General features: G+C 56.9%; 1 protein-coding gene across 1 annotated transcript; it reads right to left on the bottom strand.

The window, feature by feature from the left end:
* Positions 1–737: 737 nt before the first annotated feature.
* On the bottom strand, positions 738–24,471 carry CCDC92B (coiled-coil domain containing 92B). Its single transcript, XM_056322698.1, has 4 exons — positions 24,351–24,471; positions 17,233–17,386; positions 12,335–12,382; positions 738–7,580 (listed from the first exon to the last, which is right to left on the bottom strand). Exons 1-4 carry the CDS (start codon positions 24,393–24,395, stop codon positions 6,922–6,924), a joined length of 906 nt encoding a protein of 301 aa, XP_056178673.1. The 5' UTR covers positions 24,396–24,471; the 3' UTR covers positions 738–6,921.
* Positions 24,472–25,789: the final 1,318 nt, after the last annotated feature.

The raw sequence follows: 25,789 nt of genomic DNA, 5'->3' as shown, positions 1-25,789 counted from the left end.
GCGGGGGTCGTGGGAGGGCCAGGAGTGGAAGGGGCCTTAATGGTACCCCAAGGGGTCGCGCTCTTCTCCGGAGCGAGTGATCTGAGGAGCGGGAACGGCCTCGGGCTGCGCCAGGGGAGGCTCAGCCTGGGTGTCTGGAAAAATGTCTCCACCGCCAGGGTGGTCGAGCACTGGGACGGGCTGCCCGGGGAGCTGCTGGGGTCACCATGCGGGAGGCGTTTGGAAAACACGCGGATGCGGCGCTTGGGGACATGGGTTAGTGATGGGCTCGGCAGTGCTGGGGCAACGGCTGGGCTCGATGGGCTCAAAGGTCTTTTCCAACCTAAACAATTCTATCATCACCTCATCCCCCTCCCCGCCACGGGCAGGGCCACCTCCCGCCAGCCCGGGTGGCTCCCAGCCCCGTCCCCCCGGCCCTGAGCCCTGCCAGGGACGGGCACCCACCGCCGCTCTGGGTGGCCTGGCCCGGCGCCTCACTGCCCTCGCGGTACAGAATTTTCCCTAATGTCTAATATAAACGTGCCCTCTCTCGGTTTAAAATGGGTGCCCCTCATCCTGTCACTGGACTCCCAGATAAAGCATGCCCCCATCGTTCCTCCCCCCTCCCAGGAGCACGGGGCTGCTATGAGGTTCTCTGGAGCTGTGGAGATGTGGTTGATGAGGCAGGATCAGTCCTGGAGACGGTGGCAGCGGCGTTTGTGGCTGGAGGTCCTGGGGCAGCACAGTACGACCCTCTGCAGATTTCAACCTCTTTATTAAGAAAAGGCATATTACAACAACTCCTAAAGTACAGCTCCATACTCTAGTCTCTGGGTATTAACACATTTTGAAAAGCACTTGGTTAAAAAGCAAAGTCAACATTAACATCGTCCTGGCGAATAATGGTGTCATGTAGTAAAATGAACATTCAAATAAAGCAGAGCAGTGTCAAACCTTTGGCATCTGTCCCACCGCAATGGCTCTCCCCAGCACGAGGCACAGGCTTTTATTGTTCTCGGCTGAGCTTTGCAAACTCGGCCAAGAAGAATATTTTTGCTCCAACAAAACCGCAGCTGCTCTGGGACTAGGGGAACTGTACCCAGAGGTGCTTCCCTCCCCATCCCTTTGCCAGAGCCCTCCACAGGGTCCTGAGCACAGCTCTGGCCAGGCAGAGGTGATGGTCCCCACCTAGGGAGGCCGATTATACCCTTAGCAAGGACTGGGATGCGGGTGACATTCCATGTGACCTTCCATGTGACCTTGAAACACCTGAGCAAATACAGATGGTGCGCATCCCTTCGGGGCTGAGGCTCGGCACCTTCCTCACACCCCCTGAGGGAGAAAGGGTTTGCTTTTTCAGACGTACAACAGAGATTTGGGGGATTCCCAGGGCCCAACAGTCTCATTCCTGCTATAACTGCAATGACAGGCAAGAGGATCTTTTTTGGAAGCCACAAGATCAGTGAAATCTATCGGAAAGAGGCAGGAAGCATCACCACACCCTGTGGAGGACCAGGTGCCGCTGGGGTTTGTGCTGGGTGCACCTCTCACTCACACGGGCCGATTTGCAACCCCGTTCCTGCCTGCAGGCACGAGGGGAAGGAGAACAAAACGAGGCGACTTGGTATAGTGATGGTACTGAGTGTCATGCTCCATGTCCTCCTGCCCTCCATGCCCCCCTGCCAGCCGTGTCCCCCTGCCCACAGGCGCCGGCCCCTCGTGTTGCTGCAGTGGGGAGCCAGGATGGCAGCGTCACTGCAGGGCCAGCTCCCGGCGAGCACTGGCAGAGAGGGGACAAGAGGCAGAAACCTGGCCTTGGGAAGCAAAGGGCAGCTTTAACCAGCGAGGAGACGCACCACTTTTATCTTTGTGCTTTTACAGGCCCTGCTGTCTGGCGGGATCCTCCACGGCTGCTGCGCTTATTCATCCCAGGTTTCTCTTGCTTGCCCAGCCCGGCACACCGGTGTTGCTGATCTTATCCACAGCATGAGGCAACCTACAGGCGTAGGGGAGTTTTCTTTCCCCTCCTATCGCGTTCCTGGTAGGACTTGGCAGCCAGGCACTGACGGTGCAAGAGGGTGACAAGAACAGACGTGCACCGAGGTGGCTGTGGCATCACTGCAGTGAGACTGGCTGTTAGGGCTGCCAGAGAGCGAGGGCTGGTGTTCCCGGCTTCCCGGGGAAGGGCAGGACGTCGCAGCTTCACCAGGGCAGCGGGAGCCTGTTCACAAGGCTGCACATGAAGACCTTGAAGCATTCCCCTAAGTCCCAAAAATGAAAATCCATCGGCGTGCTGCTGTTTTACCTTCCCAGTGGGGAGAGAGAGCTGGGCTCCTCTGCCTCTGGGGAGCTTCTTTTGGGGAACTCGTATGTGGAGATGCAGAGCAAGCAACCCCTCCTTGACCACTGCTGGCTCTTGCTCTCCAGCCGCTTCAGGCAGGACGTTTGGTGCTGCGTTGCTGCCAGCCTTCCTAGGCATCCCGGGGGGACCACCCCTCAGCACCCCCACAGCAGCTGCCCCTGCGTAACACGCACCAGCTGTGTCCCGCGCCCGACTTTGCTCTGCAGTAAGGCGGCTTACAGAAAGCCTTGGGCTCTGCCCCAGGCAAAGCTTCCCCAAGGCAGCAGGATGAGGCCCCGCTGCAGACAGGTCTCTGTGCAGCACCATGCAGCAGCCAGGAAGGCTGTGCAGCCTCCTGAGGGGGTGTTCAGAAGTGGCTGCACTGTTCAGGTCCTCGCACTGGCACCCTCGCAGCAGGGATGGGAAGGACGCAGCTGGGAGCGCTTAGATTAGCCCCAGCAAACACATTCAGAAAATATGGCTTTTTAATTAAAAGGGTCAAGAGGGAGAACTTCCCAACTGGTTTGCCCAGGGTTAAAATAAGTCCAGGGGAGTGCACAGGGAGTCACCAGGGCTGGGGCTCTACTTCCCAGTGCTGCTGGCTCCGCAGCGCAGCCGCAGCGAGCATCTCCTCCCCACCCACTGCTCACCCTGCGCCTGCTGCAGGGTTGCACAAGTTGAGACATTGCTTTCTCAGACAGCATTAGGGAAAATAACAATAATAAGGAAAAGAGAGATTAACAAACCAAACACATCAAATCCATGAGCCTCTGCAGAGCTGCAGAACACAAGGGGGTGGGTGGAGGGGTGCAGAGGAGAGGCACCCGGCTGTTAGTCTGTATGCAGAAAGCTCTCAGCACATTGTGGTTTATACACATAAGACATTGTTTAACAACCGAGCGTTATTGCTATGCATCCATTTCCAGTCTAATCATTAAGCTTTACGAGTCAACATTAAACATCGCTTGTTCCATACAAAGCACATATGTGTCAGCGGTTACACTCCTCGGTCTATGCGTGTCAGGTATATGGCGCAGGTCGAAGCTGTATGCACCCTCTGGACTCCCAAGGAGTCCGGTAGCACTGACTAAATGCACCTATGGATCCCTGTTACACCGTACAGGCTAAGGGCTAACTTACAGTCCGAGACGCTGGGGGCGGTTAGAGCCCCCTGCCCAGGGAAAGGAGGGCGGGCGCTGCCTGGGCTCCCACAGCTCCCTGGCACTCGCTGTGGCTAACAGCAGCCTACTCATTAAAAAATAGGAATGCTGCCTTTTTGTTCTTTTTTTTTTATCATTTTGATCTCTTTGATCATTTTATATAAATACAAAGATTAAAATAATTTATCTCAACATCATTTCTATTACAATCATACAGTGTTTTCCCTTCAAAACAAGTGTGTGTGTGTATATATATATATAAGTGTATATATAGTATCTTTAGAGCTTCCCTCCCACCCCCCAAGAAAAGCAGCAGTGACTGAAGCAGGTACAGCAACGCAAGGACTGATCCTTCCTGCTCCAAGGCAAGGGTGCCTGGGGAAAAGCACAGGGCTTGCCCCAACAACTCATTTCCAAGCGCATGACATTGGCATCACGGGGGAACTGGGGTGCTCCCTCTCCATCCCTCTGGGAAACACCCCCCTCGCTGCAGGCAGCTCTGCCCACAGGTCTGAGGGCTGCGGGGCTCAGGGCCTGCCCAGCTGCCCGCAAGCACCGGGGAGCACCCGAGGAGGGAGAAGCAATCGGGGGACTGCAAATGAGATTGACTCCTTGAGCAGGCTGCTAATTAGCAGTGAAGAGGAAAGGGTCCTGCAGCTCAGACAGGGTTGCTTCATTTACATACTAGGCACTGAAAATGATGATTGCTAGGAAGGTATTTACACAGAAGAAGGATCATACCTCTTCCTCCCCTTTTCAACACTCAGGTCAGTTGTGAACACCATGATCCTATCAAGCATTTTATAATTAAAATGCAACATACTCTGTCTAGCAGGATTGTCTAGGAAGGAGAGGGGAAAGCAGCTGTGCACACCACAGCTAAAGGAATAGCCACACTGCGCGGGGACACCTATTACTCTCTTTCACATTAAAAGAGAATAGAGACAAATCCTCAGCAGAATCTCTCTGAACCTGAGAGAAACAGCCATTTCCGCAGGCAAAACGGCACCTCACCTGCACACCACCACGGGGACCCCCGGGTGGCCACAATGCTGCACACCAGGTGCTGCTTGTGCAATGCAGCACAAACTGCCCTTGCTGCCCTGCACTGCCTCTGCAGGGGTGGGCGAAAGCAGGCCCCTGAGTGCAGCCCGCTCGCCCCAGAGCTGGGCAGTGGGCAGAGCCTGCTTTAAATCACTTTGCAGCAGGAAACAGGTGGGAACCCCCCTGCAGCCTTACCGAGAGCCAGACCCGGGGCTTTTCTCCCTTCTGCAACTGTGCCCAGGTGCTCGTACCCCAGCTGGGCATTACCAGTACATCCTGCACTGCCCTGCACCCTACCTGCCTTGGGCAGGCAGTTTGGGCATGCAATGTTTTGCAGCCAGGGCATGTGCAGGCCCTGCCAGGCTCTCTGCAGCCTTCCACGGAGGGTGACAGTCAGGGAGGCCAGGTGGGAGCTGGTGAGGGCTCTGTGCTCCTGGGCCAGCAGCCCTGGGCACGAAAGGGGCTGCAAAAATCTCCTGCTAGAGCTTTGCCTTTGCCCCCAGCAGCTGCACACCTCTGCAGGGCTCCAGCCAGAGTGGCTGGTCCCTGGGCTTGAGGGGACCCCGCAGGTGTGGCTTTGCTGAGCTCCTTCCCAAACACAGGGGTGCATTAGAGACCGTGGTGACAGCTGGGGGTCCCAGCCCTCGAGGGTACCCTGCGGGAGCAGGAGGGGTCTTGCCCTCCAAAGCCTGACTATCCACGTGCCAGCCAAAGGAAAGGTACAAAAGCTGCTAGTTTCTGTTCCGCTGGTGCAGCTCATACACTCAGGGGTTTGGTTTTACTGAAGAGCTGGCCTAGGGACCGTTGCTGAGAATCTTGTAAAAGCATTTTAATATAGTATATAAATATTGAACTACAAAAATAGACACCTCTGACTGCACGGGCATGCTGCAGGTGAGCTTGAGCAGGCTAAGCCCGACTGCCCTACGAGGGCGATGCTTTTGAAGAGGTTTCAAACTGAACTGAAAAGAAATGGGGTCTGATGGTGGCCCACGGCTCGCCCCTGCCCGTGCCAGCTGTGCAGGTGGCGGGGGTCCTGCAGGAGGCCGCTGCCCACGCAGCCAGGCAAGGTGCTGGCTGTGGCCAGGGGCCGGGGCTCCTGGCTGGGCACTGCCGCGTGGCCGGGCTGGCCAGGGATGGCAGCCAAACTGCCAGGGCGAAACCTGCCCCTCGGGGTTGCCCAGAGCAGCGCAGGTCGCGCTGGTGCCCACGCAGAGAAACCTTTGCCCTGCGCGGCCGCCAGAGCCCTCCCCTGCATTTCTGCTGTTTCACAGCATCCAGGGAGTAGATGTATGAAGCTGACGGCTTGGTCTGGAGATCAGGCAAGGCTGCCCGGGCAGGGTGAGGGCTGCGTGCTGTACAGCTGCTGCGCTGGGAGGGAGGGGGAGGTGGTGGGAGAAGACTGGAGGGCTGCTCAGCCGTCTGTGACAAACCCAGATGTGGCTGTGGATGTGACTGAGAACCGGAATGCTGGTGCCGAGACGGGACCTGCCGGGTGCGATGGGCACGAGTCACAGCCTGGTTCCAGCAGCACGTGGAGCAAGGCTGCGGTGGGTGAGGAGCCGCACGTGGTGTCCAGCAGGGCCGGCACTCACAGCTTATGTCCAGCTGCCCATCCAAGTCCTGCGTGTAAATGTAATGTGAGGGAAATCCATGTTAGAGAGAGCTGAACCGCAGCGCAGGGGACCTGGGACCCAGCTGGCACAGCTGCACCGTCCCTGTGGAGGGGGATCCCTCCTGCACCCATGGGACCAACTGTTACTCAGCTGCCTGCATCCCAGAGGATCCCTGGTGGTGCCTGGGGCCCCCTCCAGCCCAGCCCTGGTGCCAGTGATGCCCAGGGCGGGAGGCCCGGCTGAGCTCATCCCGCTGTGCCAAGCCATGTGCCCCACAGCCTGTTGCTTGCTGCTGCACACTCGCTTCCCGGCACCCATGGCTGGGGAGAACACATCTGGCGTCCGTGCCGAGGGGCAGCAGCAGCAGGAAGGTCTCCTCATTGCAGAAATGCTATCTTTCTTCCTTCCTTCCTTTCCTTTCTTTCTTTCTTCCTTTCTTTCCTTTCTTCCCTGTCCTCTTTTTTTTTTCTTCCTTTCATCCTTCCTTCCTTCCTTTTCCTTGGAAGCTCTGGACAGGCGCCCGGCCATTTCCCTTTGCAGACTCTGTGCTGGGCTGCCCGCCTGCTCTGCAGTGCTGCTGGCAGCATCCCCGGCTCAGACCCTTCGGGCAAGGGGGATCCTCCCCGGCTGCTGGCAGGCAGGAGGTGCGAGCAGGGCATCCGCTTTCTGCTGCCCCTTCCCCTCCGAGGGGACGGGGGAAAGCAACCTCTGCCGGTGCCCACCCTGGTGCCGCTGGGCTCAGGTCTTCCCGGCTGGTCATTCCATGCCACCTCCTTGCCACCTATTCCCGGGCCCGGGGGGCGCCATGGGGGCCGGACCCCTGCCTCTTGCTGGGCTCGCCCTTGGCCGACCTGGCCCTGGCCATCGGCTCCTGCACAGGCTGCCGGGGGGCCCTCTGCACTCGAGGTGCCGTGGTGGCACCGGCCGTGCCGCAGGCCTGGGCAGGGGGCTCTGGCGGCGGGCGCTGCGGCCGCGCTGCGTAGAGGAATAGGGCTGGGTCAGGCATGGCGTCGTGCTCCTCCTGCACAGGGTCCCTGGGACGGGGGCCATCCCCGGGTGGGCGTCGGGGATGCACCCTGTGGCCACGGCGCCGGGGCCTGCCCTCGGCCAGGGGGCCGGTGGGGGGCTGCTCGGGGGGTGGCCGCCCACCCGGCCGGGGGCCCGGCAGCCGCTGGGCAGTGGCGTGCAGCTGCAGGGAGAGGTAGGCAGCTGCCTCCGTCTGCTTCTGCAGCTCGGTGTCAAGGATGGTGACTCGGTGGCTCCGCCGCTTCAGCTCCTCCAGGAAACGGCGCTCCTTGTTGCGGAGGCTGGACCGCAGTGCAGCCACCAGCGTCTCCTTGTGCTGCAGCTCCTTGCGCAGCTCCAGGTTGTCCTTCTCCTTCTCCTGCAGCTGGGCCTCCATCGCCCGGCACTTCTCCTCCAGCTCCCGGTCCAGGACATCTGTGGGGGCAAGGCATAGAAAGGGGTCAGGGGAGGCAGCAGGGGCTCAGCCCATTGCTCCCAGCGGGTCCCCGCACGCCCCCACCATGGCTGTGAGGGCACGTGACTGTGGGTACTGGCCACTCCATGGCACCAGCATGTCCCAGCAGCAGCTTCGAGGCTGCTCAGGTGCTTTTTGAAGGTGGAGCTCCAAAACTGGCCGTGAGCTGCCCAAGCCCGCTAGTACCAGCTGTTTTTCCCCACACACCCAGGCACGCACGGGAACCCCCATCAGCCCTGAGCTGCCACACTGCAGGCACTGTGTGATGCTAAGACCCAAACTGGGGGGTGAAAGCAAAGGCAGCTTCAGTGGAGATGCCATTGCCATGAACCTACCACCTCTGCCTCGCTGCAGCCTTGTGCTACGGTTTCAGAATTTCCCTGGGTAACTTGTTTTTCACCCAAGAAGTGACTTTGAGCATGGGCAGAGGGCAGGGGGGAGCATATGGGCTGGGAGAGGAAAGGAAGTGGCAGCAGTGAAACCATCAGCCCAGCTCAGGACGTGTCTTTGACTTCAAGCCCCAAGGCTCCACCACAGCCTTATTAGAGAGAATGGAGCTGCTAATCCAGGATTGCAGAGGAGCCGGGCTGTGCTCAGCAGGGAAGGAACCTCCACTTTAGGAGGGAGGAGTGGGCCCAGGGGGTGCCTGTCTTGGGAGGCAGGATGGCCAGGCAGCCAGCCCTCCTTGGCTGCTGTGTGCACACTGCGCCATCACCCCTGGCTTCTAACACCTGATCTGTTCATCATCCTGCTCCTGTCAGCAGCTGCTGCCAGCGATGGGGCACGGATGGGACTTGTTAAAACAGAGGCGGTGCATCAAGCAGCAGGTTCCCCACAGCTCCTACCACCCTCCCTGCCCTTCCCACACCTCGAGGGCGATGGATGCCCTCCCTGTCCCAGCCCTTCTGAGTCACAGCACAGGCACCCAAAAAAGTGTGACTTCATGTGGGGCTGTGTGCACTGCTCCTGCACATCCTGCACAGCCCTGGCCAGCCTGCGGGGGCTGCCTCCCACCTGCCTGCAGGAGGATAACCTGCATCCCTGCATCCCTCTGTCCCTCCATCCCACTTGCCATCCATCCCACCCTCCACAGTGGCATCAAAAGACTGCATTGAGTAAACACCTGCAGAACAAACTGGATAAAAAAACTTTGCATTTTCCCAATCCCTTCTGCTCTGAAAGACTGGAGGTGGTGAGGGATGGAGGGGAAGCACTCCAGAAGGACAGGGTTGGCCAAAGCACCCCCCCAAGCCATGCTCCTGCAGGCTGGCATGGCTGGCAGCCCTGTGTGCTGGGGGGTTCCTGGGGGTCTGCATTCCTCTGTGCATGGTGGCATTGCACTTGGGACAGCGAAATTCTTGCAGGTGATGATGTGTTGGAAAGGATGGTCTGAATCGGGAAGGAGGAGACTGGAGCATTGCTGGCAGCTGGATTTCCCCTCCCTCCATACTATGTGTCTCCGGGGCAGGAGGGAGTGGGGGGCAGTGGCTCAAAGTGCTCTTGTCCTCAGCCAAGACATGTTGTCATCTCCAAAAGGAAAGGCACGCTGCTTGCGTGGGGATCTTGCAGGACCCCGGGGACCTGGCCTGGGCACAGATTTCCACTTGAGGCCACTGCATTCCCCACACTCAGCCCTGGGAGCTGTTTGGGTGCCAGGGGCTGCCCAGGCAGGGGGCACATCCCACCCACGGGTGTGATGTGGCAGCTGGAGCAGCCGTCACAGGGCATTCACACCCTCACGGCAAAGAGGCCAGGCTCAGCAGGCAGCGGGAGGGCCGGGCACTGTGGCCGGGCCATGAGCCTGGCACAGGGGCACAGGGGTGACCAGACCACCCCAGCGCACCCTCCTTGCCTGCGACGGGACTTCTGCCCCTGGCAGCCCCTGCCGAGCTCCTGCCCCCGGCCCGTGGTGTGGAGCGAGTGCTCGCCCTGCCTGCGCTCACCCCTGCCTGCCCAGGCCTGCTCCCCTTGCCTGCAATCATCCCTGCTTCTGACAATACGATTTGCAACTGCTTTATAGCCTCAGCTCCTAAGTGTCTTCTGCAGAGGAAAAATGCTTTATAATGAGATCTTAAGGGAGGCAGTTGCACACAGTAATTATTACGAGTGGCATTTGAAGAGCAATCATCTGATGGCATCTTAAATTAGGTGGTTGGCCCATAAACGTGGCAAATGTGATCGCACTCCTCGTAAGCTGTTAAAAGGCTGAAGGATGGGCAGAGACCTGTGGGTGGGACTCGCTGCACATTATGGTCCATGATGCTCCGATGGCAGCTGGTGGGCTGGCAGCAGGCTCTCCCGGGAGCAGTGAGCCCACCTGTGCGGGCAAGGGACCTCAGTGGGAGGAGGGAGGCAGGGTAGGAACCGGGGTCTGTGGGGGCTGGCATGGGCTGAGAGGGGCTGGGTGTGCATGGCTGCACATTGTAGAGGAATTATAGAGGAATGAAGGCAGGTTAATTAACATTGATAATATACAGCTGTGGGCTTGCTTCAGGGGTGGTGGGTTGGCTGATGTGGATAAAGTGCAGCTGTGGCTGGTTCCTGCTAAGTAGTTAAATAGCTTATAGGGTATGGAAGAGGGGCACTGGATGAAGTGAGACCTGGAAGAAGCAGAGGAAGGGGTGAGAGTGTGTGCCCTAGATGGAGGAGAGACAAGGAGAAGGATGCAGCAGAGGCAAGAAGCAGGGTGGACTGGCCTGAAGAGTATGAAGGAACAGCACAAACAGTAGATGAACTGTTGAAGCCTTGTGGGGGATTGGTGGCTGTGCCAGGGCAAGGCGTGCTAACAACATATTGAAGTTAAACTGGTATGTGATGGTAAAAGCCTCGCTGCATCTGGCTAGTTTTGAGAGTGCTGAGACAGTGTGTGGGGGTGGCCATAGCCCCCCAAGCCCCCTGGGGCCAGCCCCAGCACTGAGTGAGGGTGCTGCCAAGGGATGAGAACGCCGGGTGCGATCAGCCCTGTGCCTGCCCTGGCACCACCAGCCCTGGCTCTGGGGATGAAATGCAGGCTGGGGCTTGGTGCCAGGGACTGTGCCCCAGCAGTGCCAGGGATGAGTTTCAGCTTTATCCCTGGGATGGAGGAGGAAGAGGAGCTGGGCTACTCACAGAACATTCTCTGCTGGCCACGGGTGCCCAAGCACCACTGCCTGCCCCCACCTGACCCAGGTGCTGTTGGGGACAGGGATGCATCACCTGGGGCTGTGTGGTGGCATTTCCTGGCATGCAGGAACAGCGTGGTGAGGTGGTCTTAGCCTGTGGCTCCTCAGGACAGAGGCAAGGCCAGGCAGGATGGAGCCCAAAGGGACACCCTGGGGACTCTGACGTGCACCTGCTGCCTGCTGGGCTGTGGATGGAGAGGGGCCAGGAGCCCTGAGGCACCACAGCCTTGTGGAAAGGGGCCAGTGGCTGCCTGGGAAGGGCAGATGAACTGAGCACATCCTTCAGAGGACCACCCAGGTCTTGTGTGTGGGGCCCACTGGCCGGAGTCCATCGCCTGGAGAATTGCCCAATGCATCCTGCTCAGGCACCAGGCTGACTGGACTCTGCTCTGCAGGTCAGGGCTGTATGTGTGAGTGGGTGAGATGCAGGGAGCAGCTGCATCTGCCTCCAGATGAGGGGCTATGGTAGAGGGATGCTCAGGAAGGTGGGGAGCAGTGCCCGGCTGCATGCGGGCAGCAGGATGCTGTCCCTGGCATGTCCCTGCTCTGCTGGTGTGTCTGTGTGCCAGGCCCCTGCCTGTCAGGGCACTTGTTCCTGGAGGAGAGGAGCTGAAATCAAGGGGAGCTCAGCACCAGCTCCCCGCGCCTGTGTCCCTCGGCACAGGCTTTCATTTGAAAACCTGCCCATCAGGTGGCAGGGGCCAGCGTGCTGCCTGCCAGTGGTGAGAGATGCCAGAGCCCTGTGCCATGCTGGCCTGGCAGGAGCTGTCCTGCCTGTGGCAGGCTTTGGAGAGGGGAATTGCCTGTTGCCTGTGGGTTTCTAGTCACCCCCAACGCTGTCTGCTTGTGCCAGGGGGCTGAGGCTGCCTTTGGGCTGGAGAAACGCTTTAGCAGGGCTGCCTCAGGAGGGGCTGCAGGACATGGGCCAGGTGGCCCGAGGGGACAGTGCATTATGAAATGCTTTTTGGGCAGCTCTCTGCTGCTGGTCCCAGGTCTGGGATGGTGTCTGGAGCTTGCAGACACTTTTCATGCACAGAGACATTTCTCCCCCTTATTTTGGAATGTGAAAGGTTATTTTGTAGGCAAAACTGACCATTAATGAACCAAGAGTATCGGGAGATTTTCTGAATCGGTGTCTGGATTGCAGTTGGTGAGCAGAGCTGGAGCGGGGGCTGATAATGTCCTTGTTGGCTTTTCCCTGGGGCTGAAGGGTTTGCAGGCTTTGAGTCCCACCCTGGGGGTCTGTGAGCTGCTCCCGGGCAGGTGTGTGTGTGTCAGGGCATTAGCAAAGCCAACCTACGGATGCCGGCTTTTGCATGCAAAACCTTCCTAGGTAGCTGCCCGAGCATTTAACGGGGCTGCCAACAGGCTGTGTGTGCACGCTGATTTAGCAGCCACAGCCCTGTCTTCAGCCTGACTGCCCCCTGCAGACAAATGTCCATGTCCTCTCCCTGGGTGGCCCGATGGGCCCCCTCCGGCCACAGGCTCTTTGGGTGGCCCCTCTGTATCCACACATGCTCCCTCTTATCTCGTGCGCAGATCCATGCTCTTACCTTGCTGCCGGGTTTCCAGCTCTTTTATTTCCAGGTCATGGGTAAGCTCTGGAAGAGAAACAGGACTGAGAAGGAGCGTCCCACCCGTCCCGCACACTCCCTGTGTCTCCCTCTGCTCCCTGCCAGGGCACCAGCAATCACCACAGCTGTGGCACTGCCTCTGCCCAGCCCGTGGTGTGAGCGTGGCCATCTCAGATCACCTGCCACAGGCTGAGCCAAAAATAGGCAATTCTGGCAATTTATATGTTATTAAGCAGCCTTGGGATCTGGCATCTGCCAGGGCACTTGCCCTGTGCTGTGGCCAAGGCAGCGCTTGCATGTCCTGCCCCATGGCGGAGCCTGAGCCTCTTTTTCTCCAGCAACGCCACCTTTTTCTAAGAGAGCTGCTGAACCATTTTCAGTGCTTGAAAAAATCAGGACAAAGAGCAGAGCAATGGACTGAAAATAGACCAAAGTGTAAGCTGCCACCCAAAGTATTTCATAATTTACTGCTTCCAGGCTGATCTCTGCCTCTGCACATGACGCAAGCAGGATGGCTTCGTCCCTGCACGATGTGCCTGCAGAAGGATGCTTGCCCTGCTCGGGGGCAATGGGCAGCTTCAAAATCCCTCTCAGCCTGCCACCGAGCATGAGCACAGCCTGAGTGCTGCAGGCATCTGTCTGGGCACAGGGAGGCAAGGCAGCGGCAGTGATGGAGAGGAGCTGGTTTGTGGGATGTGGCCCCCAGCCTTCCTTGGGGATGCTGGATACAGATGTCCCAGGGTGAGACACGGGCTGCGGACCTCGGGCAGCACAAAGTGTCCTCATGACTGTCTCATCTGCTGCCGTGGGCCTGGGCAGCAGTGCTGCAGGTCCAGGGTGTGGGTGCAGGCAGAGCTGCCCGGTGCCCACGCTGCCCCTGGAAGCAGTAGCGAGGGCAGTGTCCTGTGGGGATGAGCCCACCACGGGGCTGCAGCCCGTGCCTGCCTGCTCTGCCCCAGCATGCTGCCTGCTTGCTGCCCAGCCCTGGGCTACAGCTCACAAAGGGTAGCAAAGGATGGACTTTCTGGACTTCACTTTACTCTGCACTTCTATAGGCAATCTCTTTTGAATTAATTAATTGCCACCCACCAAACCATCAGCAGCTCTGAGGGAGGAGGAAAGGGGCGGCAGCAGCAGCATTCAGTTGTTGTGGGGCTTTTTTTTTTTTCTTCTCTCTGGAAATGAGTTCAAATGGTTAATCTTTGCCCTACATTTTTCTTTTAATCTGCTTTCATGTTGACTCTAATCCTCACCACTGCCATCCTTCTGAAACGAAACGTTTGGCTCGGGCTGCTCTGCCCGTCTGTCTTGGAAAACAAATCTGTAGTGAGAAGGCAGAAGTAACTGAGAACATAATGCAGTTTCTGGAAAGCTTTCAGCTCTCTCGACTGTCCCATTGGAAATCAATGGCAACTGTGTTATTTTTCTGAAGCTAAAATAATAGGTTTGGAGTCTCAGATATATTTCGAATGAAAACTAAAGCAGTTGCCTATTTCCAAAGAAGTCATCTCCCTGCTGAGCAACTGCAGGGCTTGGGGATGATGCACAGCTCAGGGTCCCAACCTCTGCACAGGAGCTACAGGGGCTGGTGGGAACCTGCCCCGGTACCATCCCCTGCAACCCCCGAGGGGCAAACCCAGGGGAGAGCACCCTGCAGGGCTCTGCAGCATGCCCAGCCTCTGTAGCAAGGATCCAGCTGCTCTGCAGTTCTGCATCCCATCTCCCACGCTGCTGGCCCCAGCTGCAGCTGGCTCCCAGCAGTGCCCCTCTGCCCCAGTGTCCCCTGCGCAGGGCAGAGGACAGGGCACTGCTGAGTGATGCACTTCAATGTGCCTGGTGCAGGAAACGGCCAAGGAGGGCTTTGTATTCCCTGCCATGGGCTAGGGCACATGCATCTGCCTCACAGGAGTCCCCCAGCCCCAGCTGCCTGAGGGCTTGAGACCCTCTTGGAGGTGGCTATTTGCCCCTTGGAGGGGCTAGATACTCAAAGGCAAGCTAGAAAAGGGTTTATTTAATACATGGCTTCTCTCAACACGTCAGGCTTCTCTTTGGTGCCTGGGAGGCCTGTCCTGGTGCCCCAGCATGTGAGGGTAAGGAGGGATCATCGCACAGCCCAGCTGGCCACCTTTGCTATACACCACATTGCCTGGCAGGGAATCCCCCCAGATCCTGCTCCATTCCCAGAACCAGCCTTCCCCTGGTGCTCTGCTAGCACGGCTGAGCAGGGTGATTATTGCCACAAGGCTTGAGCTCATCTTCCAGTAAAAGGAGAAACAGAAGAGCCAGAGGAATCTATTGCTATTTCTGCTGTGTTTATACCTTGCAAATAAAATGGGAGTGGGAGGGAAGCCAACTCTCCTCTGTAACATGAGGCTCCTTCCAATAAATGAATTGCAGGGCTCTGGGCTGCATTACCTTCCTCTAAAGCCTCGGACTGCTGGGGCCGGCTCTGCCCTTGCCCCGCAGCAAGGGCTGCAGTACTTGCCCAAAGCAGCTGCCCTCTCCCCCTGCCAGGCTGCGGTGAAGGGCATGAGGTTGCAGGGTGCTGGAGGCTTGTGGGGTTGAGCACGTAGGGGCTCCATCCTGCTTTTAGCTCTTGCTGCTGGCCCATGTGGCTTGGTGGTGGAGGCTCCTGGGATGCTGGGCACAACCAGTGGGAACTGCCTGGTGTCCACAGGCAGCAAACCCAGGGATTTATTTACTTGAATAAGGTCCCTTCTGAACACAGCTGTTCTGCTGCTGGATCCAGCCTGGATCCAAAGGCGCTGGCTCGCTGTGTGCCTCCCCCTCAGGTCCCCTCGCAGCAGATGCTCCCTCTGTTGACGAGGGCTCTGGCACCTGAGAGCTGCCGCTGCAGGCGGACGGAGCTTCTCAGGGATGAGGAGATGGCAGCTGAGAAACAGATGTCTGTAGGAGGGAGGGCATTTCCAGTGGTGACACCTTGGGGAGACCGAGGGGATGGTGCAAATGTCTTAAGGTCTGAAATGAGAGCTCCAGGGCAGCTGGCACAGCTCTGCAGGGCCACGACAGGGAAGCACTGACTTACCGACTCCGCTTGGCTCCTGCAAACAGCCCCACCAGACAACTACATTCAAACCATCAGCAAAGTCACCGTAAAACTAACCTGGCTTTGTCCCCATCACTCCTAACAGAAAGGCGCTGCAGAATTGTACACCTCGCAGATGAGGCTGTGACCCTCGTCCGGTCAGCCAGTGCTGTGGTTCAGCCGCACTGGGAAGAGATCAGTTATAACCAACTGTGCAACGGGTGCATTGCTGCCCCTGGGGACTCAGAACCCCCCAGCGCCTGATTTATGCATGAGAACTTCCCTGTCTCACCTATCTGGAGAGGCCATAGATGAAGCCATTAAAGCAACAAAACAGAACAGCAAAAGCTCGGAAAGGATGGGGGAAATCAGATGGTTTTAGCAATGCAGACATTTCTTTGTTTCTCAGGAATCAGGGAGGATGGAAGATAAGGAGTAATTAGCTACAGCTGAATTATTGATGACATCGATGGCACAAGTTGGAATGAGTTTCGGTGGTGGGCAGGAGGCTGGGGAGCCAGTGCTCTTGCGAGGCTGGCTGAAGGGGAGGGAGACATTGCCGCAGAGGGGCCGTGGGTGGGGTCTGGTGGCCATGCACCCCACAGCTGGGGCAGGTCCCTGAGCCCTGTGCCAGGCTTGTGGCTGCGCTTCCAGAGGACTGGAGATGGGCAGACCCTGGCCAGCTGCTGCAGGGTCTGCCGAGACCACGGGGAGCAGCTTGCCCCCTCCCCGAGAGGCCAGGCTCCTGGTGACAGCCCCCGATCTTGGGAAAGGCTGGGAGGTGGCAGCCTCTGCATGAGGGGCGGCTGCGGATGCCTGGCAGGGACCTTCCCTCCAGAGCAGGAGCAACCTGGGGTGGGGGAATAGATACGCTGATGCTGCTGACGTTGGTGCTTGTTCAGCACCACAGCAGTAAAGCACGGCAAGAAGATACTGATACTGGCAGCTCGGGGCTGGGCTGGCAGGAAGGGAATGGATTCCACCTCTCTGTGTGCAAGAGAATAAAGAGTAACAAAATATAAACAAGAAAATCACATTTCCTCCTGTTCTGAAAGTGGCCTTGGTGTGGTCCCATGCATCCCTGTTATCAACAGCATTCAACCCTCTTTCCCCTGGCACCTGGGTACTGGTACTGGCACCGGGGAGAAATTATGAACTACTTTACGTTTTCATAATCAAAATACCTTTTTGGGCACAGATCACAAGAGGAAAAGCCAGGACCACCTTGCTGGCTAATGCTGGGTTTTCCCTCTTCCTTACCCCAGTGAATCCCTCGGGGCAGTGACTACTGCAGCCGAACTACTGCAAGGTGCAGGAACATGCAGCCAGGGAGAGTGCTGAGCTACCAGGGCTAATCCTCGTTCAGAAGTCTGCCCTGAGCACGGTGTGAAAACAAAGGAAGAGGGTTTTAATGATGGATTATCAGCATAGACTCCTGTCTTATCACCCACCCAGCCAGCTGATGTCCAGAATAAAAATTGCTCTGGTTCTTCAGTGCTGCAGCTGGAGGAAGCTGCTGGTACCCAGTCACAGAGGAGTGGTTTCAGAGGGTTTGACCCATGCTAGATTTGGTGGCCACACAGCACTGCCCGAGAAGGGGCTAGTGGCATCCAGGCCAGTACTGCAAGTGGGAGGCTGAAGGGAATGGGGATCCCCTGATCCCACACCGAGCAAGATCACCTGTGGCTTGGTGCTTCCTCCCATGCATCCTGCCAAACGCCAGTGCGAGCTCCTGTGCGAGACCAGCCCTGGGGTGCCAGCAGCAGCTTTCCTGCCCAACATGCCCTGTGGGCACACCGCTCCCACGTGCCATGGCCAGCCCAACACTCACCTGAGCAGTGCTTCTGCAAGCGGAGGATCTCCAGGTGCAGATCATGGAGCAGCTCCATCTGCTCCTTCTTCAGGAAAGTGATGTGCCGCTGCACACTCTGTATCTGGTGCTCCAGGGACACAGTCTCCATCGCAACCAAATTCACAGTCCAGGCCTGCGGGGAGCGGAGATGGCTCGTGATCAGACATGCAGCAGCACACTGGACTTGCGAGCCCTGTCCCCAGAGCCCTTGCAAAGGGCAGAGCCCACTGGGAGCAGGGTGGGTGTCTACTCTTGTCTACCCTTTCCACAGGGATGTGGCTGTGGGCAAAGCATCCCTGCTCAGAACCCTGGGGACTGGCCCCCAAGCCACCCCGCTGCCCCAGCACCTCGTGGGTCCGGCTCCCATCCTGTCTGCGCGCGGGCTGGGAGGCTCAGAGACTACACGAGCAGCAAATGCTGCTGCACAGACCCTGGCATCAGAACGGCTCGTTTCTATTTTGAATTTGGCCCTAGGAAATGTTTTGTCACTGAGCAGGATTGCATCTGGGACAGGATTGCTCCCTGCAGTCCCCAGGTGGGAGTTGCACCAGAGTCGATCTTGGCTCTCACTTGACAAGCCACATATTACGAAGCAGTAACTGCAGCGAGAGATCTAACACATGAAAAATACAATATGCTCTGTCTAACCCGATCAGTATTACGTGGTAAGGAGAGTCACCCTGTCTTCCAGAAGAAGAAACGTCTTCCCTGGTAATTCACCTGGCAGACAAGAGCTGCTGTCAGTCCTACTCCGGGCAGCTCAGCCCTGGTTGGGGTCCATCACCAAGCATTAATTAATGGCTCCAGCAAAGCAGCTGCACAAGCTGCCTACCTGTGCTTCTGCACCAGGGAGATAAAAATAAACCTCTGAAAGAACCCTTAATCCTGGGAAATACCATTCCATATGGATGTGGAATCTGTCCTTACTCCCCACACCCAGTCCAGGAGGAGGGGAAGCCACAGCAAACTGAGCTAACCCGGCAGTGCTGAGTTAACGGTGGGACTCGATGATCTTAAAGGTCTTTTCCAATCTAAACAATTCTGTGATTCTATGGGGAGACATTGGGCCAGCCAGCCAGCCTGAGGGACGGCATGCACCATCCTGGCCCTAGGAAGCTGCTTCCCTTCCCTCCAGCATCCACATCTGACTTCAGTTTTCTTTCTATAGAAACTTCAGAACTCAGCAAGCACTTTGGCTCACGTTTATGGCATGCCCAGCACGGTAATGCAGTGCATTTCAAGATAATTCCCACAACCAAAATCGAATCAAACTGTATTTAAGCTTGATTCCACAGTAAGTGATCTTGGCAGTGCCCCGAGTTCAAAGCTTTGCTCTTGCCAATGCCTCTCCAGATCTGTGACAACCTTAAAGTCAGGTCTCCATGTTGCTACTGTTTAATGAAGTGGGGGTGCAGTGAGGCTTCAGGGCTAACAGGTTCGGGGTGTTTCCCATTGTGTGTCACTGCTGTGGCATCGCCCCGTGGCTGGCCCCCAGCCTGCTTTCACCAGCTGTGGCTCCCGGCACCTGCGTGACCCTTCCCGGCTCGCCTTCCCGGCAGCGAGCCGGCACGTAGGCACAGCGTGGGTCAGCCCCTGCATACAGGGCAGCGCTGCAGGGGCCAGAGGGTGGGTGATGCCCCGCATGGGGAGAAGGGGCTGTGGCACAGCACGATGCTGCCTTCATGCAGCCCCTGCCCAGGCTGAGCACGCCTGCCTCTGCCCCACAGCTGCCCCAGCCGTACCCCACTCCACCCTGTGGCATAACCCCTCCTGCGAGGGGCTGGTGCTGCTCTGCCTCCTGGTGTGCTCAGCCACTGGTCTGGCTTCTGTGGGGGATTTCTCGGCTGTAATGCCCCCGAGGCAGGCCAGCGCCAAGGGTCTAGGGAGCACTGATGCTGCCACTCATCTCTGCAGCAGAAGTGGCATGCGCTGGGAGGGGGCTGGGTGTGAACCCCAATTTATGATGCTGGTGGTGCACGGGCAGGGAGATTAGAGGCAGCTGCAACACCTAATTGGCCTGTCAATGAGTAGAAGTGATAGCAGTTGTGCTGTCCTGTGGTTGCCCCTGCTTGAGGGGGTCAGACCAAGCTGTATGAGGGGGCTGAGGGCTGCCCTGGCCGTCCCCCTTGGAGACCTGGCTTGGGGCTCCTGCTGCAGCCCGGAGGGTGCCTCTGCCTGGGGGGGCTCTGCATAAAGCATGAAATAAGATATTGGGTAATGGGAACTGGCTTTAGCATAGACAGATGGTGGATTGTCACTGGGTTTTTTTCATGTCCTAGGGAGCCATTTCTGGAGGCAAAATAATGAAACTTCAAGTTTTAGGGTGGCTCTGAGAAGTACCTCTGTTTTGTCGTGGATCTTTCTGCTATGAGTCTCTCTACAGCATATTAATAATTTGTTATCTTGGGAGTCAGATACAGGAGATCAGAGCACCTCCGTCGTTTTGCACAGGATATCACGCTTTGTGTAAGCATTTGTCCTGTACCTTTGAAAGCAATGCATTTTCCCTCTCTGGAGGCAACTTTAAGGTTTAAGTAATTGGGCTTGCACTTACAGCAGGGTTTATGGTTTACAGCTGGACTTGATGATCTTAAGGGTCTTTTTCAACCTAAATGATCTTATGGTTCTATGACTCTATGGCTCTGCTATTCAGGGAATGAAATGCTCCAAACATTCACCCTATGAATGTGATGGGAAAGCTTGAAAAATGCCAGTGTGATACATAAAAGCAACAGATACAAAGGTCCTGTTTCTCATTTAAGGCGCTTATAGCAGGAGCTATGATTTATACCGGCTTAAAGCTTCCCTGTGGAACAATGTCATATAAGTGAAAATAGCCTTGGCTCAGCCTGCTTAGTCCTGCCTGGCCACATGTAAGGCGTGCAGCCCCGTGCAAGGGAAGCATGGGCATCTCTGCAAGCCTGGGGACCTGCAGCCCCTCATTGCTGGGCACCTTAAAATGGAAGCAGGGTAGGGGGGGATCTAGCTCTAGACTTAACTCCCTAATCATTCCTATTCTTCTGAGTGGCAAGATGATGATTTTTAAGTCTTGTAAGTCACCTAGCCTTTCCTGATGGCAGCGTGATTAATCGACAGGAGAGATGGCGCTCCTTCTTTGTACCCTGAGAGCTGGCAGTGATGGGGATTCATTGGGGTGTGATGGGAGCACATTTACTTGTGCCAGTGCAATGGCTGTGGAAGTTACTGGGCATGTGCCATAGGCTAGGAATACAAATCATACCAAGGCATAAACCCTCCTGCCAGCCGGGGCTGTGGAAGCGCAATGTGCTGGGCTCTAGAGCAGCTTCTTGATGGAAGTTGTGGCACCTCATCTTGGGAAACATCAGAAAGTAGGTTGGATGAAGCCCAGGGGATGCTTAGTGCTATTTTCAAGCACTTTGTTCTGTCTAGTTGAAATGTCTTTAGTAGAAATGGCTACAAATTTTCCGTTGAACTTTCCCTCCTCCCTTTAAGTAGGAAATTACCCTTCTTTTACCAATGGAAGTGTTTTCCATTGAAAATAAATAGTTGATTAATATCAATCTGTAAAGAAAGTAAAAGAAAAAATATCTGGGATTGACATCTGTTGTGTCTGATTTGGAAGATAAAAAGCCTACATAATTTACCTGTGTATGGGGGAGAAAAACAGTCTGTTTCTGGAATTGCTGTGGGAAGTCCTTAGTGGGTTTGGATCAGCTTTGCCTGTCCAACATGACTTTCACCATTTCCATTGAGAAACAGCTCTCAGCTTGTGGCAGGAACATCAGAGGTATCGTGTGTGGGGGGGAGCACCTCATCTGTCTAGACATGGAACTCCCATCCGCAAACAGGACACAGAGGCTGGCAGGGGCAGGAGCTGCCTTCACAGGCAGCGAGGATGTGGCCGGGAATGGTCATGCTGTTGCCTGAGAGCGGAGGTGGGCAGAGTTCTCCTGGGGCTCTCCTGCCCCTTGCAACAGGAGCCCAGGGGGCCACAGACCGTGGCCCAAAGCTGCTGCGGCTTCACCACCCCACAGCCCCACGGGCAAAGGCAGGAACATGCTGTTCCACTCTGCAGCCGTTAGACAGCTTTGTGTCACAGGTAATGATGCAAGAGCCAAGAGCTATTAACGAAGCTGCAATTTAGTCCTGAGGTTTCAATAGCATCTGTAAGCTGTTTGAGCACCTCTGACGTTACCAGAAGGCAGTGGGTGAACCTTCGCCTTGCCAAGGCTGTGTCCAGTTGTTACCCCAAAGGGTTTCAGAACCAAACTCTCAACGGCCGATAGCTTCCCTCCCTTGGTTCTAAAGTCAAGTGGAGATTGCAACAGCTTTTTGACCCTTTAGTTTGATGTGTGTCTTTGGTCGTTTCACACAGCACAATCACTTGGGAAGTGTTGGGGATTAATAAGGATTAGCTGCTGCTGCTGGCTGACTTAATAATGCTTTACAGGGCCACCGCATCTCCCAGCTAATAATGCCCAGGCTTCCCATGTCAAAGGGCTTCAAAGCACCCAGCAAGTGCTGAGGACCATATCTCTATGTGGTGAAGCAAGGTGGGAACCTTCAGCCTGTGCCCAAGACATGAGACCCAGAGCACCGTGACTAGGGCTGTCACTCCCAGGGATGCTGAGAAGCACCAGCTTCCCGAGCCATGGCCTTGCAAGCATGGCTCCCAAAAGGATGGTTGTACTGCAGCAAGTAGGGACGGGGTTGGAAGCAACGCTGCTCTGATCCCTGCCTTGCTGTAGCTGTTATTCTAACTTGCCAAAGCAACTGGTGGTGGAAGCCTTTGCAGTGCCCATGTACTCTGTGGCTTTGAGGAGTTATGAATGAGGTTACAACTCTAGAAAACTACGTCATTCATGATAAAAGTCAAGGGTAAGTGATAGTTCTCTTTAGCTTGAAGGATGCTCTGTGCCCTTGCACTTCTGATAGTTTTATATATACACACCGTGAGAGCTGGAAAGGAGGCAGCAATCAGCTAAATGGTGATTTTTGCCCCTATTCAAAGGTGACACTTAAAACCCGAGCTGGCTCCTTGTCCCTGCAGAGCTGGGGCTGAACGGCTGTCTCCAGTTTTGGAGACTGGACATACAAGGGGCTTTGCTCCATCACTGAGAGCTTTCCAGGAACAAGGTTCCCTTGCTGACCATCCAAGATTTTGAGCACAGGACTCTCAGGCCTCTCCCTGGAGTGGTGGGATAGCCCTCAGCAGGCACTCATGACCAGACCTTTATCTTTAAAAATGCATTTTTTATATCTTAATCCTCAACTGCAAATTCACTCAGAGAGATGGTGAAAGCTTAGCTGACAAAGTGCTGGATAAGCTAGAGGAGGGTTTGGGACCGCTGAGCACAAGCAGTTCAAGGCAGACCACGTGGGTGCAACGCACAAACATGAACCTGGGGAGATATCCACTAGGAACAGGTGAGTGCGCTCCAGAACAGGCCTTGGAGAGCTGCTCCCTGCAAAGAAAGCTTCCCTGCCATGCTCAGCCACCCCCTGCCCTGTCCCTCGGCCGAGGCTCTCCAAGCCTGGGCCATGGGCTGACACCCAGCTGCAGCACTGGTGTGGGGTGCAGCAGCACTGAGCTCACTGCCCTGCAGTCCCCCACGCTGGATGGTTGTGGGCACAGTCTCAACTCCTGAGCCTCCCTGTGGGCCTGCCCTTGCCTCAAAAACACATTTTCCCCCCCTCTCCTTACCTTCTCACGACGCAACTACAATCTTTGGGACAAGCACATTGAGAGTCCTGATCTCAGTTGGGTGTTTCAAAGTGCTATCGGAAAATGTCAGTGAGATTTGCAACTTCATCCCAATTTATCAGAGTTCTTATTTCCCAAAACAAAGTGACCAGAGCAGCCTCCTGAAGTAGCTACAATGACCAATTTGGTGTGGAGCTTGCTAGGAGCTGATCTCCTTTGCACAGATTGTTTGAGAATTTGTTTCCAGGGCAAAACTGTACTCAGTTCTGTTGTTTAATGCCAGTCAGAATCCCAAAACTTTGATGCAAGATGAGGCATTTGAAAGGCAGGTACAGTATTGCATGTACACATACCCCAGTGCAAACACTGTCACACCAAGATCCAGCCCTTACCTACATAATCGTTTTCCCCCATAAATGGTAAATTAACTGGGAGTCAGAGGACACAAATGAGGTTTGCAGGAACAGGTCGATAATTTATCCCATGGCAGTTGCCAGCCACCTCCTCACCACTGCATTAAAACATACGCAGGAATAAATGCTGATACATATCAGAAATCTATAGCGCTTAGTATTTACGATCTCAAAGAATATGAACAGAAACTTGGCAACAACACCACGGAGCGAGTGTGTCTTTAAATGTAAGGAAAACAAGGCAGCAGGAAGCTGAGAAACTTGCAGAAGGTCACGGAGGTAGTGGCGATGCCGGGAATAGAAACTAGAGGTGAAATCTCGGCCTTGGGAAAGTCAGTGGGAAACCTCCCCGCATCTTGGTAGAGGCAGGATTACGCTCGCAGCCCTATTTGCCATCAATTATCTACCCAGATCTATTTAAAGATAAAACCAAGCCAAACGCTGATGATAAATTACTGTGTTTTCTGGCAATTCTCTAAACAGAGCAGCCTGACTAGCAGCCAGAGCTGAAGCTTGTCACTCGGCTGCAGACGCTGCAAGCAAGGCCGTGCTTTCTCCTGCTGGCTCCGGGGTAAAGCTACGGACCCCACTCCGCGGCAGGAGCAGGATGGAGCCCGCCGCCGCCACTTCCAACCAGCCGCCCCTGCGGTGAGCGCTGCCCGCGGTGCCACCCTGCCCGGGAGGGCCGCAGCAAGGCTGCCCGGTGCCCGGCGGAGCCCTGCCACAGGCTCTGAGCGCCGTGCCGCGCCGGGAGCCGCTTCCCAGCCGCGCAGCCCCGCCGCCGGTGCCGCCCGCGGGGCGAGGCAACTTCTAGAACGGGCACCCGCGGGGCCGCGGGAACTTCGGCAGGGACAGCAGCCCCGCGCCGCCGCACCCCGGCCCCCGCGGCCCCGCGCCTCCGCCCCGCGCACCGGGGCCCCTCTCCCCGCCCCGGGCCCCACCGAGCCCGCCGCCCGCCGCGCCCTGCCCCGCCGAGCCCCGCCGCCCCGGGCCCTTACCTGGGGGGAGCGGCGGGGCCCCGCGGGGCGCCCGCTGGGCGTCATGGGGCGGCGGCGGCGGGGCCGGGGCCGGGGCCGCGCCGGGCTCCCGCGCTGCCCGCGCTGCCTGCGGCGGCCCCGCCTCGCCCGGCCCGGCCCGGCCCCGCCGCCCGCCGGCAGCCGCGCCGTAAACAGGCGGCAACGTGACCGGAACTGGGGAGCTCCGCCGGGGCGAGGCGCGGGCGGGGAGCGGGGCCGCGGCGGCATCGGCGGGTGCGGAGCGCGGCGGCTCCGGCGGCAGCGGGGCCCGAGGGGACCCGCACCGGCGCCGGGGACATACCCCCGCACCGGGCCGGGGCTCCGCTGCCTGGGGGTACTGGGGACGCCCGGGCTACGCTGCCCCGGGGGGGCCGCACCGGGCCGGGGCTCGCGGCCGCCGCCCTGTCGCTGTCCGCGGTGCTGAAGCCACCGCCCCGCCACGGGGAGCGAGGAGCCGCGGCGCAGCCGGGCCGGGCCGGGCCGCCGGGGCTCCGGGCATCTGCTGGGGAACCGGTGGCGACCGTGTCCCCTGCGGGGGCTGTCAGTGTTAACGCAACTCGAGGGGGTGCAAGCCAAATGTGGGGTGGCACCCGCTTCGGCGGGGAAACTGGTGGGAAGCGAGTCAAGAATGGGCTTGTTTACTCGTGGTTACTAATCCTTCATGCCCTTTTGTGTCTGATATCCAGACCAGCTGGGGCTCTTCTTTCAAAGATGACTAAATTCATTGCGCCTCTTCTACAGTAGGGGAAGCTGAGATGCAGCGGCCTGTTCCATGTCACATGGCAGTGAAGGCACGGAGAAATGGTAGCATCCTTCCCGTCAGCTGACAGTCTGCTGATTCCTATTCCCTTAAACCAAAATCTGCTACGGAGGGAGCACTGTTCCTGGTCTGATGCTTAGCTGGATTGTGCTGCCATTCTCACACTAAAACTGCTGCTATTCTGTACGTACCAGCCTTCAGCGCACAAGCAGCACATGCATGTGTTGTAGGGCAGCCCACAGGGTATGGTTTGTGGCAGCATTTTCTCATCCCGTGTTCTTTCCTCCCTTTGGATGCTTCAGACCTCTGACTGTAGCCAGTGCTACACCAAGCAAATGAGGGTATGCCATGGGAAATAGCTCTGCCTTATGCTTGCAGGAGGGCAGGCACAGCCGAGCATCCTCCAGGTGTAATACGGTGGGTTTGTAACATCCTCCTGCTGTAATGGCTGAACATTAATCCTTACCTGATGTGGTGTGGTACAGCCTGGCTTGGTGCTGGCCAGTAGCAGAGGAAGGCTGAGCTTGGAAAGGGGGCTTTTCTATGGAGCGTGGGTTTAATTCACACTTAAAGAGAAATCATTAAATCAGGAGAAAAGGTGACCAGGGAGGTCCAAAGGTCTGCACAAGCACACACAAGCCTCTGATTTGCAATGAATTAT

The sequence above is a fragment of the Falco biarmicus genome, chromosome 1 (genome assembly GCF_023638135.1).
Source record: "Falco biarmicus isolate bFalBia1 chromosome 1, bFalBia1.pri, whole genome shotgun sequence".
Lineage (NCBI taxonomy): Eukaryota > Metazoa > Chordata > Aves > Falconiformes > Falconidae > Falco > Falco biarmicus.
Note: the sequence above shows the minus strand (reverse complement) of the source record. Positions and strands in the feature narration are given on the sequence as shown.

Excerpts from the sequence above, each read along its gene's own strand:
- CCDC92B (XM_056322698.1), bottom strand. The coding sequence starts at position 24,395 with ATGACGCCCAGCGGGCGCCCCGCGGGGCCCCGCCGCTCCCCCCAG. Across the intron at positions 17,387-24,350 it reads GGCCCCGCCGCTCCCCCCAG|GCCTGGACTGTGAATTTGGT; the intron begins GTAAGGGCCCGG and ends CGCTCCCCGCAG. Across the intron at positions 7,581-12,334 it reads GCTGGAAACCCGGCAGCAAG|ATGTCCTGGACCGGGAGCTG; the intron begins GTAAGAGCATGG and ends TTGCCCCCACAG.